General features: G+C 40.2%; 1 protein-coding gene across 1 annotated transcript in view; it reads right to left on the bottom strand.

Annotated features, from left to right (window-relative positions):
• The window catches only part of LOC120231229 (24-hydroxycholesterol 7-alpha-hydroxylase), a 94,603-nt gene extending 80,738 nt beyond the window's left edge, over positions 1–13,865 (bottom strand). Inside the window, exons 1-2 of the mRNA XM_039231206.1 lie at positions 13,543–13,865; positions 2,102–2,237 (exon numbers count right to left, since the gene is read on the bottom strand). Of these exons, the coding sequence (XP_039087137.1) occupies positions 2,102–2,237; positions 13,543–13,719 (313 nt within the window). The 5' untranslated portion in view covers positions 13,720–13,865. The remainder of the gene's footprint in view (positions 1–2,101; positions 2,238–13,542) is intronic.
• Positions 13,866–14,158: the final 293 nt, after the last annotated feature.

Genomic DNA, 14,158 nt, shown 5'->3' with positions numbered 1-14,158 from the left:
TACATTTCTCCTGCCAACTTCTATTTCTCCTTCAAGTATCTCCCTGAATATCACTTTCAACAGGAGGCCTTTCCTAATCCCACAAGTAGCTTTGGAGACACTACTTCTTTTGCATTAGTGTTTGTTCATGATCCTTCCATGATACACACACACTCCTGCTTGAGTTTGGCCAGGAAGATGTGCGTTTTTAAACTTACTAGTCTTTCATGTTTTTGTTTAGTTCTCTCTTATTGTCTGCAAAGTAACTTTTGCAAAAAAATAATAGTTTTATATTTCATCAGCCTATTATGGGTAGGTTACATTTCATATGAGTTCATTAAAAATAATGTTTAGATTTCCTGAGCATACATCCTCTCTGTAGTAGGAAAATGTATGAAAAACATAGGAAGCAGGCTCAAGAGTACTTATATTAACATATTTTGTCTATAAATAGAAATATTTACACATGAAAGTCCCTAGTGGAGGCAGAGGTGAAAAAACTTGACCACTTCTATGCACCCTTACACATGATAAGTTGGCATATTTTTCTGGAGAGATATGTGAAGTTACAGACAAAGAGCCTTCAAAATATTTATATTCTTTGATCTGGAATTGCATAGTTTTTTTATTAAAATTTTTTTAAGTCTATTTATTTATTATGAGAGAGAAAGAGAGATGAGAGAGCATAAGTGGGGAAGGGGCTCAGGGGGAGAGGGAGCGAGAGACTCCCAAGCAGGCCCTGCCCAGCGCAGAGCCCTATGCAGGGCCTGAACCACAAACCATGAGATCATGACCTGAGCCAAAGTCAGATGCTTAACCAACTAAGCCACCCAGGTGGTGCTGGAATTCCATAGTTTAAATATTAAGAAGCACTAAACAGTCAAAGAATTTGGCCAACATGTTGTGATTTTCATGCAAGCAAGAAGAAATAGTCATCATGCTACTGATCACTCTCAGCTTTTAAAACTTTTTTGCATTAATGGTAAGAGATGAATGAGAGGATGCATGAAGAGGAAAACAAAGAAAGAAGCAAAAGGAAGGAAGGAAGGGAGGGAGGAAGGAAGAGAGGAAGGGAGAGAGGAAGGGAGAGAAGAAGGGAGAAAGAAAGAAAGAAGGAAAGAAAGAGAGGGAGGGAGGGAGGGAGGAAGGGAGAAAGAAAGAAAGAAAGAGAGAGAGAGAGAGAGAAAGAAAGAAAGAGAGAGAGAGAGAAAGAAAGAAAGAAAGAAAGAAAGAAAGAAAGAAAGAAAGAAAGAAAAAGAAAGAAAGAAAGAGAGAGAGAGAGAGGAAGGAAGGAGAGAAGGAAGGAAAGAAGAAAGGAAGGGAGAAAGGAAGAGAGGAAGGCAGAAAGAAAGGAAAGAAGGAGGGAAGGAAGGAAAAAAGAAAGGGAGGGAGGAAGGAAGGAGAGAAGGAAGAAAGGAAGGGAGGGAAGGAACGGAGGGAAGGAAGGGAGGGAGGAAGGAAAGAAGGGAGGGAGGAAGGAGAGAAGGAAGGAAGACATTAAGGAAAAGAAGAATCAGGCACAAAAATGCAACCGCTCTGCATTCTCAGGAGGACACACGTTTGCACCTGGGAAGAAATAAAGTGGACGGTCATACCAGAAGCATGCTGACAAATACAAGCCAGCAGCCACTGAGGATGGAGAACAAAAGGCCACCGGTTACAAGAAGCCAAGCTCCACTTACCTGAACAGCCCTATGGAATGTGTCAGGAAATGCCATAGTAAAGGGCTTACTAAGCAGTGGCATTCTACTTTCAGTGAGCAGAGTAGCAACATGTGATCAAGCCAAGAGCTATAGCCTGAAGAACACTGTATACACAGCAGCAGAGCACAGTGAACGTCGTGGGAGCTGTAACAGGATACAGATTCCAAATATTTTCCAAGTAAACAGCAGTGAGGTAACCTCATCTCTTACGTCTAGTTAGGACTTAAACGAGGTTGCCAATAATTTGTTTTTCAACTACCAAACTCATCAGATGTGCTTTCTATCTTATGTCCCCATTTTAAAGTATAAAATAAGGGCTATCATCATTCCTGGTAGAGGAGTGAGGGTATAAGTGTTACCCAAAGCTACTCTTGGACGCCAATGCTTATGCAAACAAGCTATCTGAAGATATTCTTTACCTGTACGGTAGACGGGATTTTGCACTGCCAGTTCAAAATTTACTTCTTTGGATTTTACAAACACATTAATTCCCTCTTCTTCAGTAACAAAGGTCATTCGGATGCCCATAACAAGGACTGTAAATATTGGTCCATACTGGAAGAAAACACATAAAATACAGACATTAGTAAGTATTTCTAATAAATAAGTGACTGGGCCATGCGTTACGCAAGAACCCCAGTGCTGAAGTTAGAGTGAAGACACAAATTATTATGATTATATATAATAACTAATTATACATTTTGGCAGGTTCAGCCGAATCTAAATTATATAAAACATAATTTATTCTGTCCTGATACTCAACCTTCCCTTTTGATCATGTTATTTGTTTGAAACTTCTTTTCTTGTAGTAGGAAATTAATAGAGATTGTTATTAGAAATTATGTCAAACAGTGATGTTTGAATATTGTTTTCCAGATATAGTAGGCTTACGAGCAACCTACTGCTCAGTTTTGTTCAAGAAAAACATACAAAACAGCTGACTGATTTCACCTTAAACCTGTGGTCACGCAACAGTGTCCTGCAATCCTGGAAAGTTCTCTAAAGCATTCACTTTCTCACTTTCCAAAATTGCTGTCTCCCCTGTGTACCTGCCCAAACCACTCCACCCTTGTTCTTGTTTTGTAGCCCAATAAGAAAATGGAGGCAATCAAGAAAGGGCACTCTTGACTTGTCACCACCGAATCTTGCAAATAGACACACTTGTACTCATTCTCCTTCCCTTTGGGTTAGTACAGAGGGGACATCCTGCCCCTGTGAAACATCTGCACTCCCTCACGTGTGTTATGAATTCCATGCTCTTACCTTCTCTTAACTCTACGTTAATGCCTCCTGTCATCCCACATCATCAGTCCTGCCCTCTATCAGATCACCTACAAACAAATGCTAGCCCAGAGTTCAATTTCAGGAAGTCCATGACTTTACTGGGACAAACATATATCATTATTTTCATTGGCTTAAAATTGTAAGTTAGCATTTATTTTCCATGATGAATGCAGGCAACAAACCACAATCTTACCCGTGACTCTATCATCAAAAGAATCCACTATTCCAACTATATTCTCTTGTATTCTGTGTCTATTTGGCATCTGTTCATCACAGGGCCAATTACATCAACTACATTTCTTATTCTTGACGCTCTGGCACTGGACCTTCACTGCTGGGTGGAGACTGGCCCCCTGGGGATGGCCAATTCTTGCTGGGAGCAAAGGGCTCAGCCTTCAGCATACCTTTCCCATGCAAACCAACCAACCTTGAGTTTATATTGCCATCTACTTCCTTATCTAACTCTCACACCAAGCCAGTATTTCCCTTGTCCGAAATCATCCCAAGTCTGGGTACCAGGCAACTAGAAACTACCTGTATGGCCCAAAGCCCACAAGAATAATTCAAACTAGCCAATCCTAAATTGTCTTCCTCGCCCTGCTTGCCTTTCCTGAGGAAGCCCCAGTAAAGGCTCGGGCTTTTCTCTTGTTATTACTGTCTACCTCCTGACTCTTAACTGGTACTCCTCCCTGTGGGCCTTCATGTCGTGCAGCGGCCCCGTTCTCGGACCTGTGAGTATAATACACTTCTTCCTTCTGAACCCTCCTTCTCATTTCCTCCTGGGATGGCTCTGACTTTACAATTCCACATCCAACATGTCCATTCTTAGAACAATCACCCATACTTTCATATCCTATCGTTGTTGCTGTAAGTATTGCAAAATATTATGCTTGTCACTACTTCACTATTACAACCATTTCTAAGCCCACCCTGAAATGGCACTTGATCATTCCTATGATACACTGTTGGGCTCCGTCAGGCCAACTGTGGGCTTGTAACCATTAAGCCACCAAACAGTGGAGTCTCATTTTCTTACACTGGCGATCCGGACATCTGCATTACTTTCCAGTATTCCTTATCTACAGTTATTTGTTAATATTTAGAAGCAGATGAATGATTTCCATTGTTCGTTAAGAGTTCTGTTCAAATGAGAATTCTTAATATTCCAATTAGGAACATCCCCTGTGTAACAAACATAGGCACCCAGACCACAGCGTAGAGCAGCTGGATTCAAACATGTTGAATAACTGAGATAACTGCCGATGCATGGTATTTAAGGTAACTTATTGCAAAATTATATAGTGCAAATGATCACGTGTGATGTTATAAGTTCTCTACAGTGGGGATTTGGTCTTATTTGATTGGCTTTTGTTCTTCTGTGCACAACATCACACTGTTACGAAGCAAAGGCAAGCACAGACAGTATGTCATAGACATGGCCCTTGTGTGTTGTTTCAGTCAACTTTTTATTTTGAGATAATTATAGACTAGTGGACAGTTATAAGAAATAATACAGAGTCCCATGGAGCTATTACTCTGTTTCACCTAGTGTTAATATCTCGCAAGACTATATATATTATGGTATCACAACCAGGCCATTGATATTGATAAAGTCACGGTACAGAGCATCTCCATCACCCCAAAGATGCCTTATGTTGCCCTTTTATAGTTGCATCCATTTCCCTCTCACTCCCACCTCTTCCTTAATCCTTGGCAACTACTAACCTGGTCTCCATTTCTATAATACTGAATTTCAAGAATGTTACACAAATAGAATCATGTAGTATGAACATTTCTCAGATTGGCTTTTTTTTTTCACATGGCAGAATTCACTTGAGATCCACCCAGGTGGCGGTATTTATCAGTAACTCCCTTCCTTGGGGTGCCTGGGTGGCTCAGATGGTTAAGGGTCTGACTCAGGCCCAGGTCATGGTTTCCCGGTTCATGAGTTCGAGCCCCGCATCAGGCTCTCTGCTGTCAGCACAGAGCCCACTTCAGATCCTCTGTCTCCTGCTTTCTCTGTCCTTCCCCCACTGTCTCTCTCAAAAATAAATAAAAATACTTAAATAAGAAATAATTCATTCCTTTACATTTCTGAGTAGTACTCCATGGTATAGATGTACTACAGTGTTTTTTAAACATTGTTGAAGGATGTCTGTGTTTTCAGTTTGGGACTATTACAAATACAGTTGCCGTAAACATCAACACACAGTTTTTTGTGTGAACGTGAGTTTCATTTCTCTAGGACAAGTGCCCAGAAGTAAAAGTTAGGTCATATGGCAGCTGCATGCTTCATTGTTTAAAGACCTGTCGGAGTGCTTTCCAGAGTGGTTGTACCATTTGACATTTCCACCAGCAATATATGAGTGATCCAGGTTCTCCACATCCTTACTAGCTTCTGAGTGTTGTCACTATTTTTTATTTAGCCATTCTGATAGGTGTGTAGTGATGGCTCACTGTGGTTTTAATGTTTATTTGTTTGTTTATTTATTTATTTTTGAGAGAGAGAGACACTGCATGTGCAAGCAGGGACAGGGCAGAGAGAGAGGAAGACAGAATCTGAAGCAGGCTCCAGGCTCTGAGCTGTCAGCACAGAGCCCGATGCAGAGCTAAACTTATGAACCATGAGATCATGACCTGAGCTGAACCCAGAGGCCTAACGGTCTGAGCCACCCAGGCGCCCCAGTCATTGTGGTTTTAATTTGCCTTTAACTTATCTTTATTGGTTAATGATGTTGAATATTCTTTCATGTGTTTATCTACCATCTGCATATCCTCTTCAATAACTCGTTCCTATGTCATCTGCCATATCTTTGACTTGTTGGGTTTTCTTCAATGCCAAGTGTTGAGAGTTCTTTATATATTTTAGATAGCACCGTCCTTTGTTGGATATGTGGCATACAAATATTTTCTCTCAGTCTACAGTCTGTCTTTTCAGACTCCTAACAGGGTCTTTCACAAACAAAAGCTTTTAATTTTGATGAGGTCCAATATATCAGTTTGTTTGTTTTTTTTATAAATTATGCTTTTGTTGTCAAGTCTAAGAACCAGTTTTTAGCCCCATTCTCTTCTTTTTCCTATAAGTTGTATAGTGTTATGTTTCACACAGAAGCCTACGAACTATTTTGAGTTAATGTTTATATAAGATGTAAGACTTAGTCAAGGTTCATTTTGTTTTGTTTTTTATTTGGCTTAATAGTGTCTAATTGCTTCACTGTTTTTGTTGAAAAGGCTATCTTTATTTCATCAAATTGCATTTGCAATCAAATTGAACATTTAGCACATCTATTTCTGAGTTCTCTATTTTGTTTCACCAATTTCGCTTCGCATTATACTCTAGTTCCATCCATGTTGTTGCAGATGGCAAGATTTCATTCTTTTTTATGGCTGAATAATATTCCATCGTGTGTGTGTGTGTGTGTGTGTGTGTGTGTGACACACACACACATCTGTTTTATCCATTCATCTGTTGACGGACACTTGGGCTGCTCCCCTATCTTGGCTATTGTAAATGATGCTGCAATAAAAACTGGGGTGCAAGTATCCATTTGAAGTGCTTCTGTATTTGGAGGGTGAATACCCAGTAGTGGAATTACTGGATTCTAGGTTAGTTCTGCTTTTAACTTTTTGAGGAACCTCCACTGTCCTCCACAGTGGCTGCACAGTATAGCCATTTTATCAGTTCAAGTGAATCTCTTTATGTCCCTTTACCCTCTCCTACTTGTAATGTAATTTTCTTTTTTTTAAATTTTCTTTTAATGTTTTATTTATTTCTGAGAGAGAGAGAGAGAGAGAGAGAGAGAGAGCGCGTGAGCGTAAATAGGTAAGGGTCAGAGAGAGAGGGAGACACAGAATCTGAAACAGACTCCAGGCTCTGAGCTGGCTGTCAGCACACAGCCCAATGTGGGGCTTGAACCCATGAACCGTGAGATCATGACCTGAGCCGAAGTCAGACGCTTAACCGACTGAGCCACCCAGGCGCTTAACCGACGGAGCCATCCAAGTGCCCCTATAATATAATTTTCTTAAATAGTTCCCTTACATACAACTAGAACAATATCAAATAGTGTTATAATTGTTGCTTCAGGCACCAATAATAATTTAAAAATCTCAAGAAGAGAAGTCTATTGCACTTATACATCTTTTGTTTACTGTGTCCTTTCTTCCATCTTGTTGTCCAAGATGCCTTCTTTCATTGGTCCTTTCCTGTTTAAAGAACTACTTCTAGTCATTTGTTTAGGATAGGTCTTCTAGCAGCAAATTCTCTTAGTTTTCCTTCAATTGAGAATATCTTGATTCCTCCTTAATTCCTAAAGAATATTTTTGCTGGAGATAGGATTCTAAGTAGACAGTTTCTTTTCTTTGAGCCCTGGAAAAATGGTATGCTGTTCCTCCTGGTCTACATGCTTTCTGATAAAGAATCTGCTCTCATTCCAGTTTCTTTCTCCACCATAATAAAGCTCCATTTGTCTTTTGCTGCTTTTGAAAATTATCTCTGCCTTTAGTTTTCAAAAATTTGACTATCATTTGTCTTGCTGTGGATTTCCTTGGGTTTATCCTGTTTGGAATTAGGTTGGCTTTTCAAATCTCTAGGTTTATATCTGTTACCACACTTGGGAAAATTTCAGTTCTACTTTCTACAAATAATAAGAAAGAAAGTTCTACTTTCTCTTTCTCCTTTCTAGGACCCTGATGACATAAATGTTAGGTCTTTTATAGTCCCTGACATTCTGCTCCTTTGTGTTGAATCTTTCTTTTCTTTGTTTTTCATATCAGGCAACTTTTATTGACCTATGTTGAAGTACACTGATTCTCTTCACTCTTCTCCATGGTGCTGTTATACTCATCCACTAAGTTATTTTTTTCTTTTTTAGTTGTTGTATTTTTCAGTCATATATTTCTTCTTTATATGTACTATTCATTCGTAGAGACTTTGTTTCTTTCCTTTGACTTTTGGGTTTTTTTCATGTTTCAAGCATGCTTATAATTGCTTGTTGAAGCATTTTTATTATAGCTGCCTTAAGATCCTTGTCAGGTAATTCTAATGTCTGTGTCATCTGTTGACTGTCTCTTCTTATTCAAGTTGAAATCTTCCTGGTTCTTGGTATGAGGAGTGATTTTCTACCAAAATCTGAATGTTTTGGATATAATGTTATGACACTGCGTTTTATTTAACTCATATTCTTTCCAGGCTTCCTTTGACATTACTCTGATGTGGGAAAGAGGATGCCACCTCATTATTGCCAGGTGGGGGGATAGAAATTTAGGTTCATCACTCAGCATGGGGAGAGAAGAACTCCTTGTTACTGCTGGTTGGGGGTGAAAGTTAAGTCTCCCTCCTAGGTACTTCTTATATCACTCTGGCTGGGAGAATAAGGGGTTCTTCATTACTGCTCTCACATGACCACCACTGGCCTGGAGGTGAGAAGGCGTTTGAGGAGTAGCCTCTTTACTGCTGAGTGGCCGTGAAAATCCTGGCTCACCGTCTAAGGTTCATGGGTCACCACCTCAGTGAGTAGGAGAGGACTGCTTGTCATTCCTCAGTGGTGGTACAGTCCCTGCCCTTGGTGTGGTCTCCATTACCACTGCTGTGGGGATGGCCTCATTACTGCTGAGCAGAATGCAAGGTCATGACCCTCCTCTAGGCCTCTTTTTGACACTACCATGCTAGGAGGGGGAGGGTTACTTCATTACCCTCTGGCTAGGAGTCAGGGATAGCTTTTCTACTTGGCACTTGCGGACTGTGGTAACGCTGTAAGTTCTTTTCCTGTGGTGTGTGCCTGGGGCAGTTACAGACTAAAAGTCTTCTCTTTTGCTAGGCTGCTCCTTTTTTGGACCTCTACCCAGAGAGAGTAGACATTTCTTGAGGCTTATGTTTTTGCCTGTGCCCACCGGCATCTCTAGGTTGCTGGCTTTCTAAGAGCCCAATCCAGATACATGAAGCAGAAAAAAAATCAAGGAAATTCACTGCCATATTGTTCACCAGATCCTGTTCATAGGTCGCTGGCCTATCCGTCTTCCTCTCTCCACCATTGAAAATCTTCTCATGTTTCTTTTACATATAATTCTTAATTCATATTTAGCTGTGCTTAGTGGAAGGAATACGGGAAAGTACAAGTAGCCCAGATTTTCAGAAGCAAATATCCCTAAATTGTTGTTGTTGTTGTTTTTCATTCACAACATATCCCTGTGAGGAAAGGGAAAGTTTTACAAGAGAATGGAAACATTCTTGTTGGAAGAGAAAATAAGCAGCAAGAGAACAGAGATGAGAGGAAGACCTTTCATTGTATGTATGTTCATGCCTTTAGAATATGGACCTATTCGGGGGAAAAAACACATTTTTTAAACAAGAACACCGCCTTTCAATTTTGGTGGTGACGTTACAGCAACGTCTTTCTGAATTGTTCCACGTCTTTCCTGGAAACCACACCGAGCCACGAGGAGAAGGAAACATACATGCACAAGCAACATTAATGAGCTAGACAACAAGAAGAAAGTCTACTAACTACAAAAGCGTGTTCCCATGGCACTTGAAACGAGTAGAACTCTTCAGTCTGCTCTTAGAAGCTATCACAGCATCGTGGGAAAGAAAAAGGGCATGCGCAAGGGCTTCAACAATGGAAAAGCTCGGAAATACACACTCTGAGATGGGAGAAGCCTACAGAGTCGGAACCACTATGAGACGGGCTAAGGTAAACAGGCCATGGATATGGAGGGATGTAGCACAAGATAACACAGAAAGTGGGTTCCAAAAAGCACATTCTTGTAAAAGTGAAGAGTACACCTGAGAAGACCACGGTCACCTCTTTTACTAGCAGCTGCTACTGAAGAAACACAGCGAGAGCTCACGTCTGCAAGATTATATCCTAAAAAGCAGAGGAGCCATGGGTGCACAGAGGCACCATGTTTTCACTGCAGCAAGGGAGGATGGGATAAAAGATCTACATCAAGAAACGTAGGAAGTAACTATCCGCCACCAAAACCTCTGGCTGAGAGCTGGTCCAAGATAACTCAACACCTTAAAATACAATTAAATAGAGGCACCTGGATGGCTCAGTTGGTTAGGCTTTCCACTTGGGCTCAGGTCACGATCTCACAGTTCATAGGTTCGAGCCCCACGTCAGGCTCTGTGCTGCCAGCTCAGAACCTGGAGCCCGCTTAGGTTTCCGTGTCTCCCTCTCTCTCTGCCCCTCCCCTGCTCACGTTCTGTCTCTGTCTGTGTCTCAAAAATAAATAAACTTAAAAAAATTAAAAATATGGTTAAGCAAAAAAGGAAAACTTCACCACTGTGAGAAATATTCTAAAAATAAAGGGGGGGGACACCAGAACTTCCTTATAGATGAAGTAACTCCCCAAAAGCATTCTGCCCTAGGGTACCTACAACCTGTAATGCAAAATTGTTTTTGGAATTAAAAATATTAATCTAACCATTGCAACTGCAAAAGAAACAAGCAAAGAAGAAACATAAGAAGCCATGGAAGAAACAGCCAGACAACAGAGGAAAATTAGGAATTAGTGGAACTGAGGAAAGAAAGAAACAACAAAGACATTTCTGAATAAAAGATAATGATTACAAGAAACACAAGGGAGACTAGAGGAAATTAACAGTCTAAGGACAAGACAGTATAGGAATGCAAAACATATTAAATTGAAATATGTGAAAAGAATTTTAGGGGAAATGGTAGCCGTAGAAGACAGGCAAAAGATGTTGAAATGTGCATCCTGGGGCGTCTTCTGCAACTTCAAATGTATTTATCCAGCTGCTTAACTCAGTCTTTCCACTTGGATGTCAACATCCCAAACTCCTAAATATCTAAAGTGAACGTCTGATAACATCACTCCCTCCAATAAGTTCTTGCAATCGGGGCAATCGCACAGGACAGTAACTCCCATTCTCTACCTGTTCAAACCCAACTTCGTGGAGCCATCTTGGACCATTCACATTCCTCTACACCCCACATGCAATTTACCAGTAAATCTCGCTGCTTCCCCCCTCAGAATATACCCAGCCACCTCTCAAGTTTCCACTGCCATCTCCAAACCACTTGATCTCAAGTTTGAATTATCACATATAACCTTCAAATTATCTTTCTCTTATTCGTACATTCCTGTTTTTAAGAGAGCAGCCAAAGTGAACCCTTAAGTTTTAAATCAAATCTCATCATTCCTCTGCTCAAAACGCTCTCAAAGATTTCCTATTTCTCTCTAAATTATAAGTGCTTTTTTACTTTGAATCTGATAATTCATTCTATAGATATATTTTAACACATACATATGGGAAACAAACTACTGGCTGTCAATCATTAAGTCACTGTTTAAGGAAACTATAATTCAGGGAATGCTCTGCAGCTTTTAAAACAAAAGCAAATGCTTCTGTTTTTGGACAGGATGCAAAATGCAAAATGTTCTACCTTTTGGACGAGGCAGAACCAGATGAGAGAATGATTTCACTGGCAGCTTGGAAAAGGTGAGCAGATAATATAGGACTATTTAATTCCCTAGTGGCATCTGTGAATTATTGGTATGGGTTGAAGGTCAGGATTGAAATAGGCACCTTTGAAAAATCTACTGCTAACATCACACTCAGTGCTGAAATACTGAAGACGTTTCTGCTCATATTAGGAAAAAGACAAGCTTGTCTAGTCTCACCACTTCTTCAACAATATGTTATAAGTCCTACTGAAGGTAATAATATAGGAGAAAGAAATAAAAAGCATAAAGATCAAGGAAAAAAGGAAGTAGGTTTATTTGTTTACAAGACACATTGTTTACGTATAAAAATCCTAAGGAATCTCGAAAGTAGCTAGTAGAACTAATAAAGTGAATTTAGCAAAGTCACAGGGTGTAAAGTTAACATAAAGAGAACAGATTGTATTTTTTTATGTTTCAACAGGATACAACTGCAAAACAAAAATTTAAGCAATTTTATCTACGAGTGCCTCCAAATATAAAATACTTAAAATAATTAACAATCGCAGGCAAGACCTCATCCCAAAAAACTACAGATTATTTCTGAAAGAAATTATATAGATAAAAAAGAGAGATATACAGCATTCATAAATATGAAGACTTAATATTATTATGAAGTCAATTCTCCCCAATGTCTTTATAGAATTAGCAAACTTCCAATCATAATTCCTGCAGCCTTTATGTAGATATGGACAAGCCAATTCTAAAACTTATAATCAAATGTAAATAATCTTGAATGCCAGGTCAATTACAGAGAAATATGGAGGACTTTCACTGCTTGATTTAAGGACTATAACACTACAATATTTAACACGGTGTAGTGTTAACAAAAGAGTGGGCATATAAATCAATGGACTAGGACACAAAGGCTAGAAACAGATCTACAGGTATATGGTCAACTGGTTTTTGAAAAGCTGCAAAGGCAATCAGTGAGGAAAGGGCAGTGGAACAACTAGAACGAGACATCCAGATTGGGGGGAACAATGAACTTTACCCCTTACTTTTACCATCCCCCCCAAAGTAACTCAAAATGGATCACAGAACTAATTGTAAAATGCAAACTTACAAAGCTTTTAGAAGAGAATAATAATCTTTTTGACCTTGCTTGACCTTCTGAGACAAGCTTGTAAAAACATTCCTTAATATTTATTAAAAATATATGCCTACGAAAGGCTATGGGAGACAAAGAAACATTCTTTTAAAAGATACCATTTTTCCTCTATCAGGCTCTCAATATTACCATATCTAATGTGGGCTAGAATATGAGGAGGTAATGAGGAAGTAAGCAATCCCTTACACTCAAAGGAAAAGGTATATATTGTTACATTCTTCTGCAAGAGTAACACAGTAATATAAATAATTTATGTCACTGGAGGAGGCAATTCCACTTTTAGGAATTTATTCTGAGGAAACAATTGGATAAGTGCCAAAAGCAGAGCCACACAACACACATACAGGAATGCACACTGAAGCACTGGTACGAATAAAGGGGAAAAGTTGGCAGTAACTGACATCCTATTTTTGAAAGAAAGATACACTGTATTTAAGAACTATTTTAAGGACAAAAACATCTAGTACAACAACATTACTACTTTCCTTCGTATGCAGTGAAAATGGATCTCATCATCATCAAATAATAACACCAGCTGAAAATACAGCGCAAGCTAAATTCGCAAAGACTTTGCAAGCAATTTTTACAGCATCCTGGTGTTAACTCCGGTTCGGACACTAATTTACTACAAGTTTTCATAGATTTAAATCAACTGTATTTCACGTCTGTGTTTCTGAATTACTGCAAGTATTTAGTTGATGCGTATACACTTAGAACTTTTAAACTACGATGAAGTAACTAGCATTTATAAACTACGTATCTACTTCCAAAAGGGCAGCGACGAGCGGATAAAAATCTGTTCACAATCAATAAAAATCTATTTCTTTCGAAAAATCTTGCCTAAGGTAGAGCAGTCAACAGTTGAGGAACGATCGTCTTTATCGGTGGATCTAGGTATGGTCTCCATGTTCGAATATTGCATTTGAGACCCCAGGAAAGAAAATAAAAAAGAAAACATTACCTCCTCCGGAAGCCCCACCTGCTAAGGCCACATACCTTGATTCTTGCTTTCTCTATAAATTCTAGAGGGGCTTTCCCAAACTCAAATCCAGCTCCGATCCAAGGAATCCAGCCCCTTACGCACGGGGGTCCACGCAAATTCTTCCGCCGAAGGAATAATAAAAGAGCAAGGAAACCCAGGATTATAATCACTGTTGGGGCAATTAGTTCCATGTTTTTGTCTAGCTCCTCCCAGAATCAGAGAAGGTAAAAATCCTGCCGCCGTGGCACTTGCTCATTCCTTCTTGGGAGGGTGCACCTACTGGACCTGCCAACTTGTCTGCTACAACTTCCGCAGTTCCTTTGCCTTCTTAACTGTAGCCTCGTTTCCCCGCCCCGATGTTTAGATGACTTTTGCAGCATCGCTCCCTCCTCCCACGTCCCCTCGTCTTCTTCCAGCCCAGGCCACCCCGGACCGAACGCAGGGGCTGGACCAAATTGGCGCGCGTGAGGAGGGGTGGAGGGCGGGGCGAACTTGCGCTGTTGCCATGGAGCCCGGGGCCGACGGCACGGAGGGAGCCTCGCTCACGGCCAATCAGAGAATGGCGCCCAAGAGGCGCGCAGCCCGGCGGACTACATTTCCCAGAAGCCTCGTGGGCTCCGCGTTGTTTAT

This window comes from Hyaena hyaena, unplaced genomic scaffold (genome assembly GCF_003009895.1).
Source record: "Hyaena hyaena isolate Hyena2069 unplaced genomic scaffold, ASM300989v1 scaffold_55, whole genome shotgun sequence".
Taxonomy (NCBI): Eukaryota; Metazoa; Chordata; class Mammalia; order Carnivora; family Hyaenidae; genus Hyaena; species Hyaena hyaena.
Note: the sequence above shows the minus strand (reverse complement) of the source record. Positions and strands in the feature narration are given on the sequence as shown.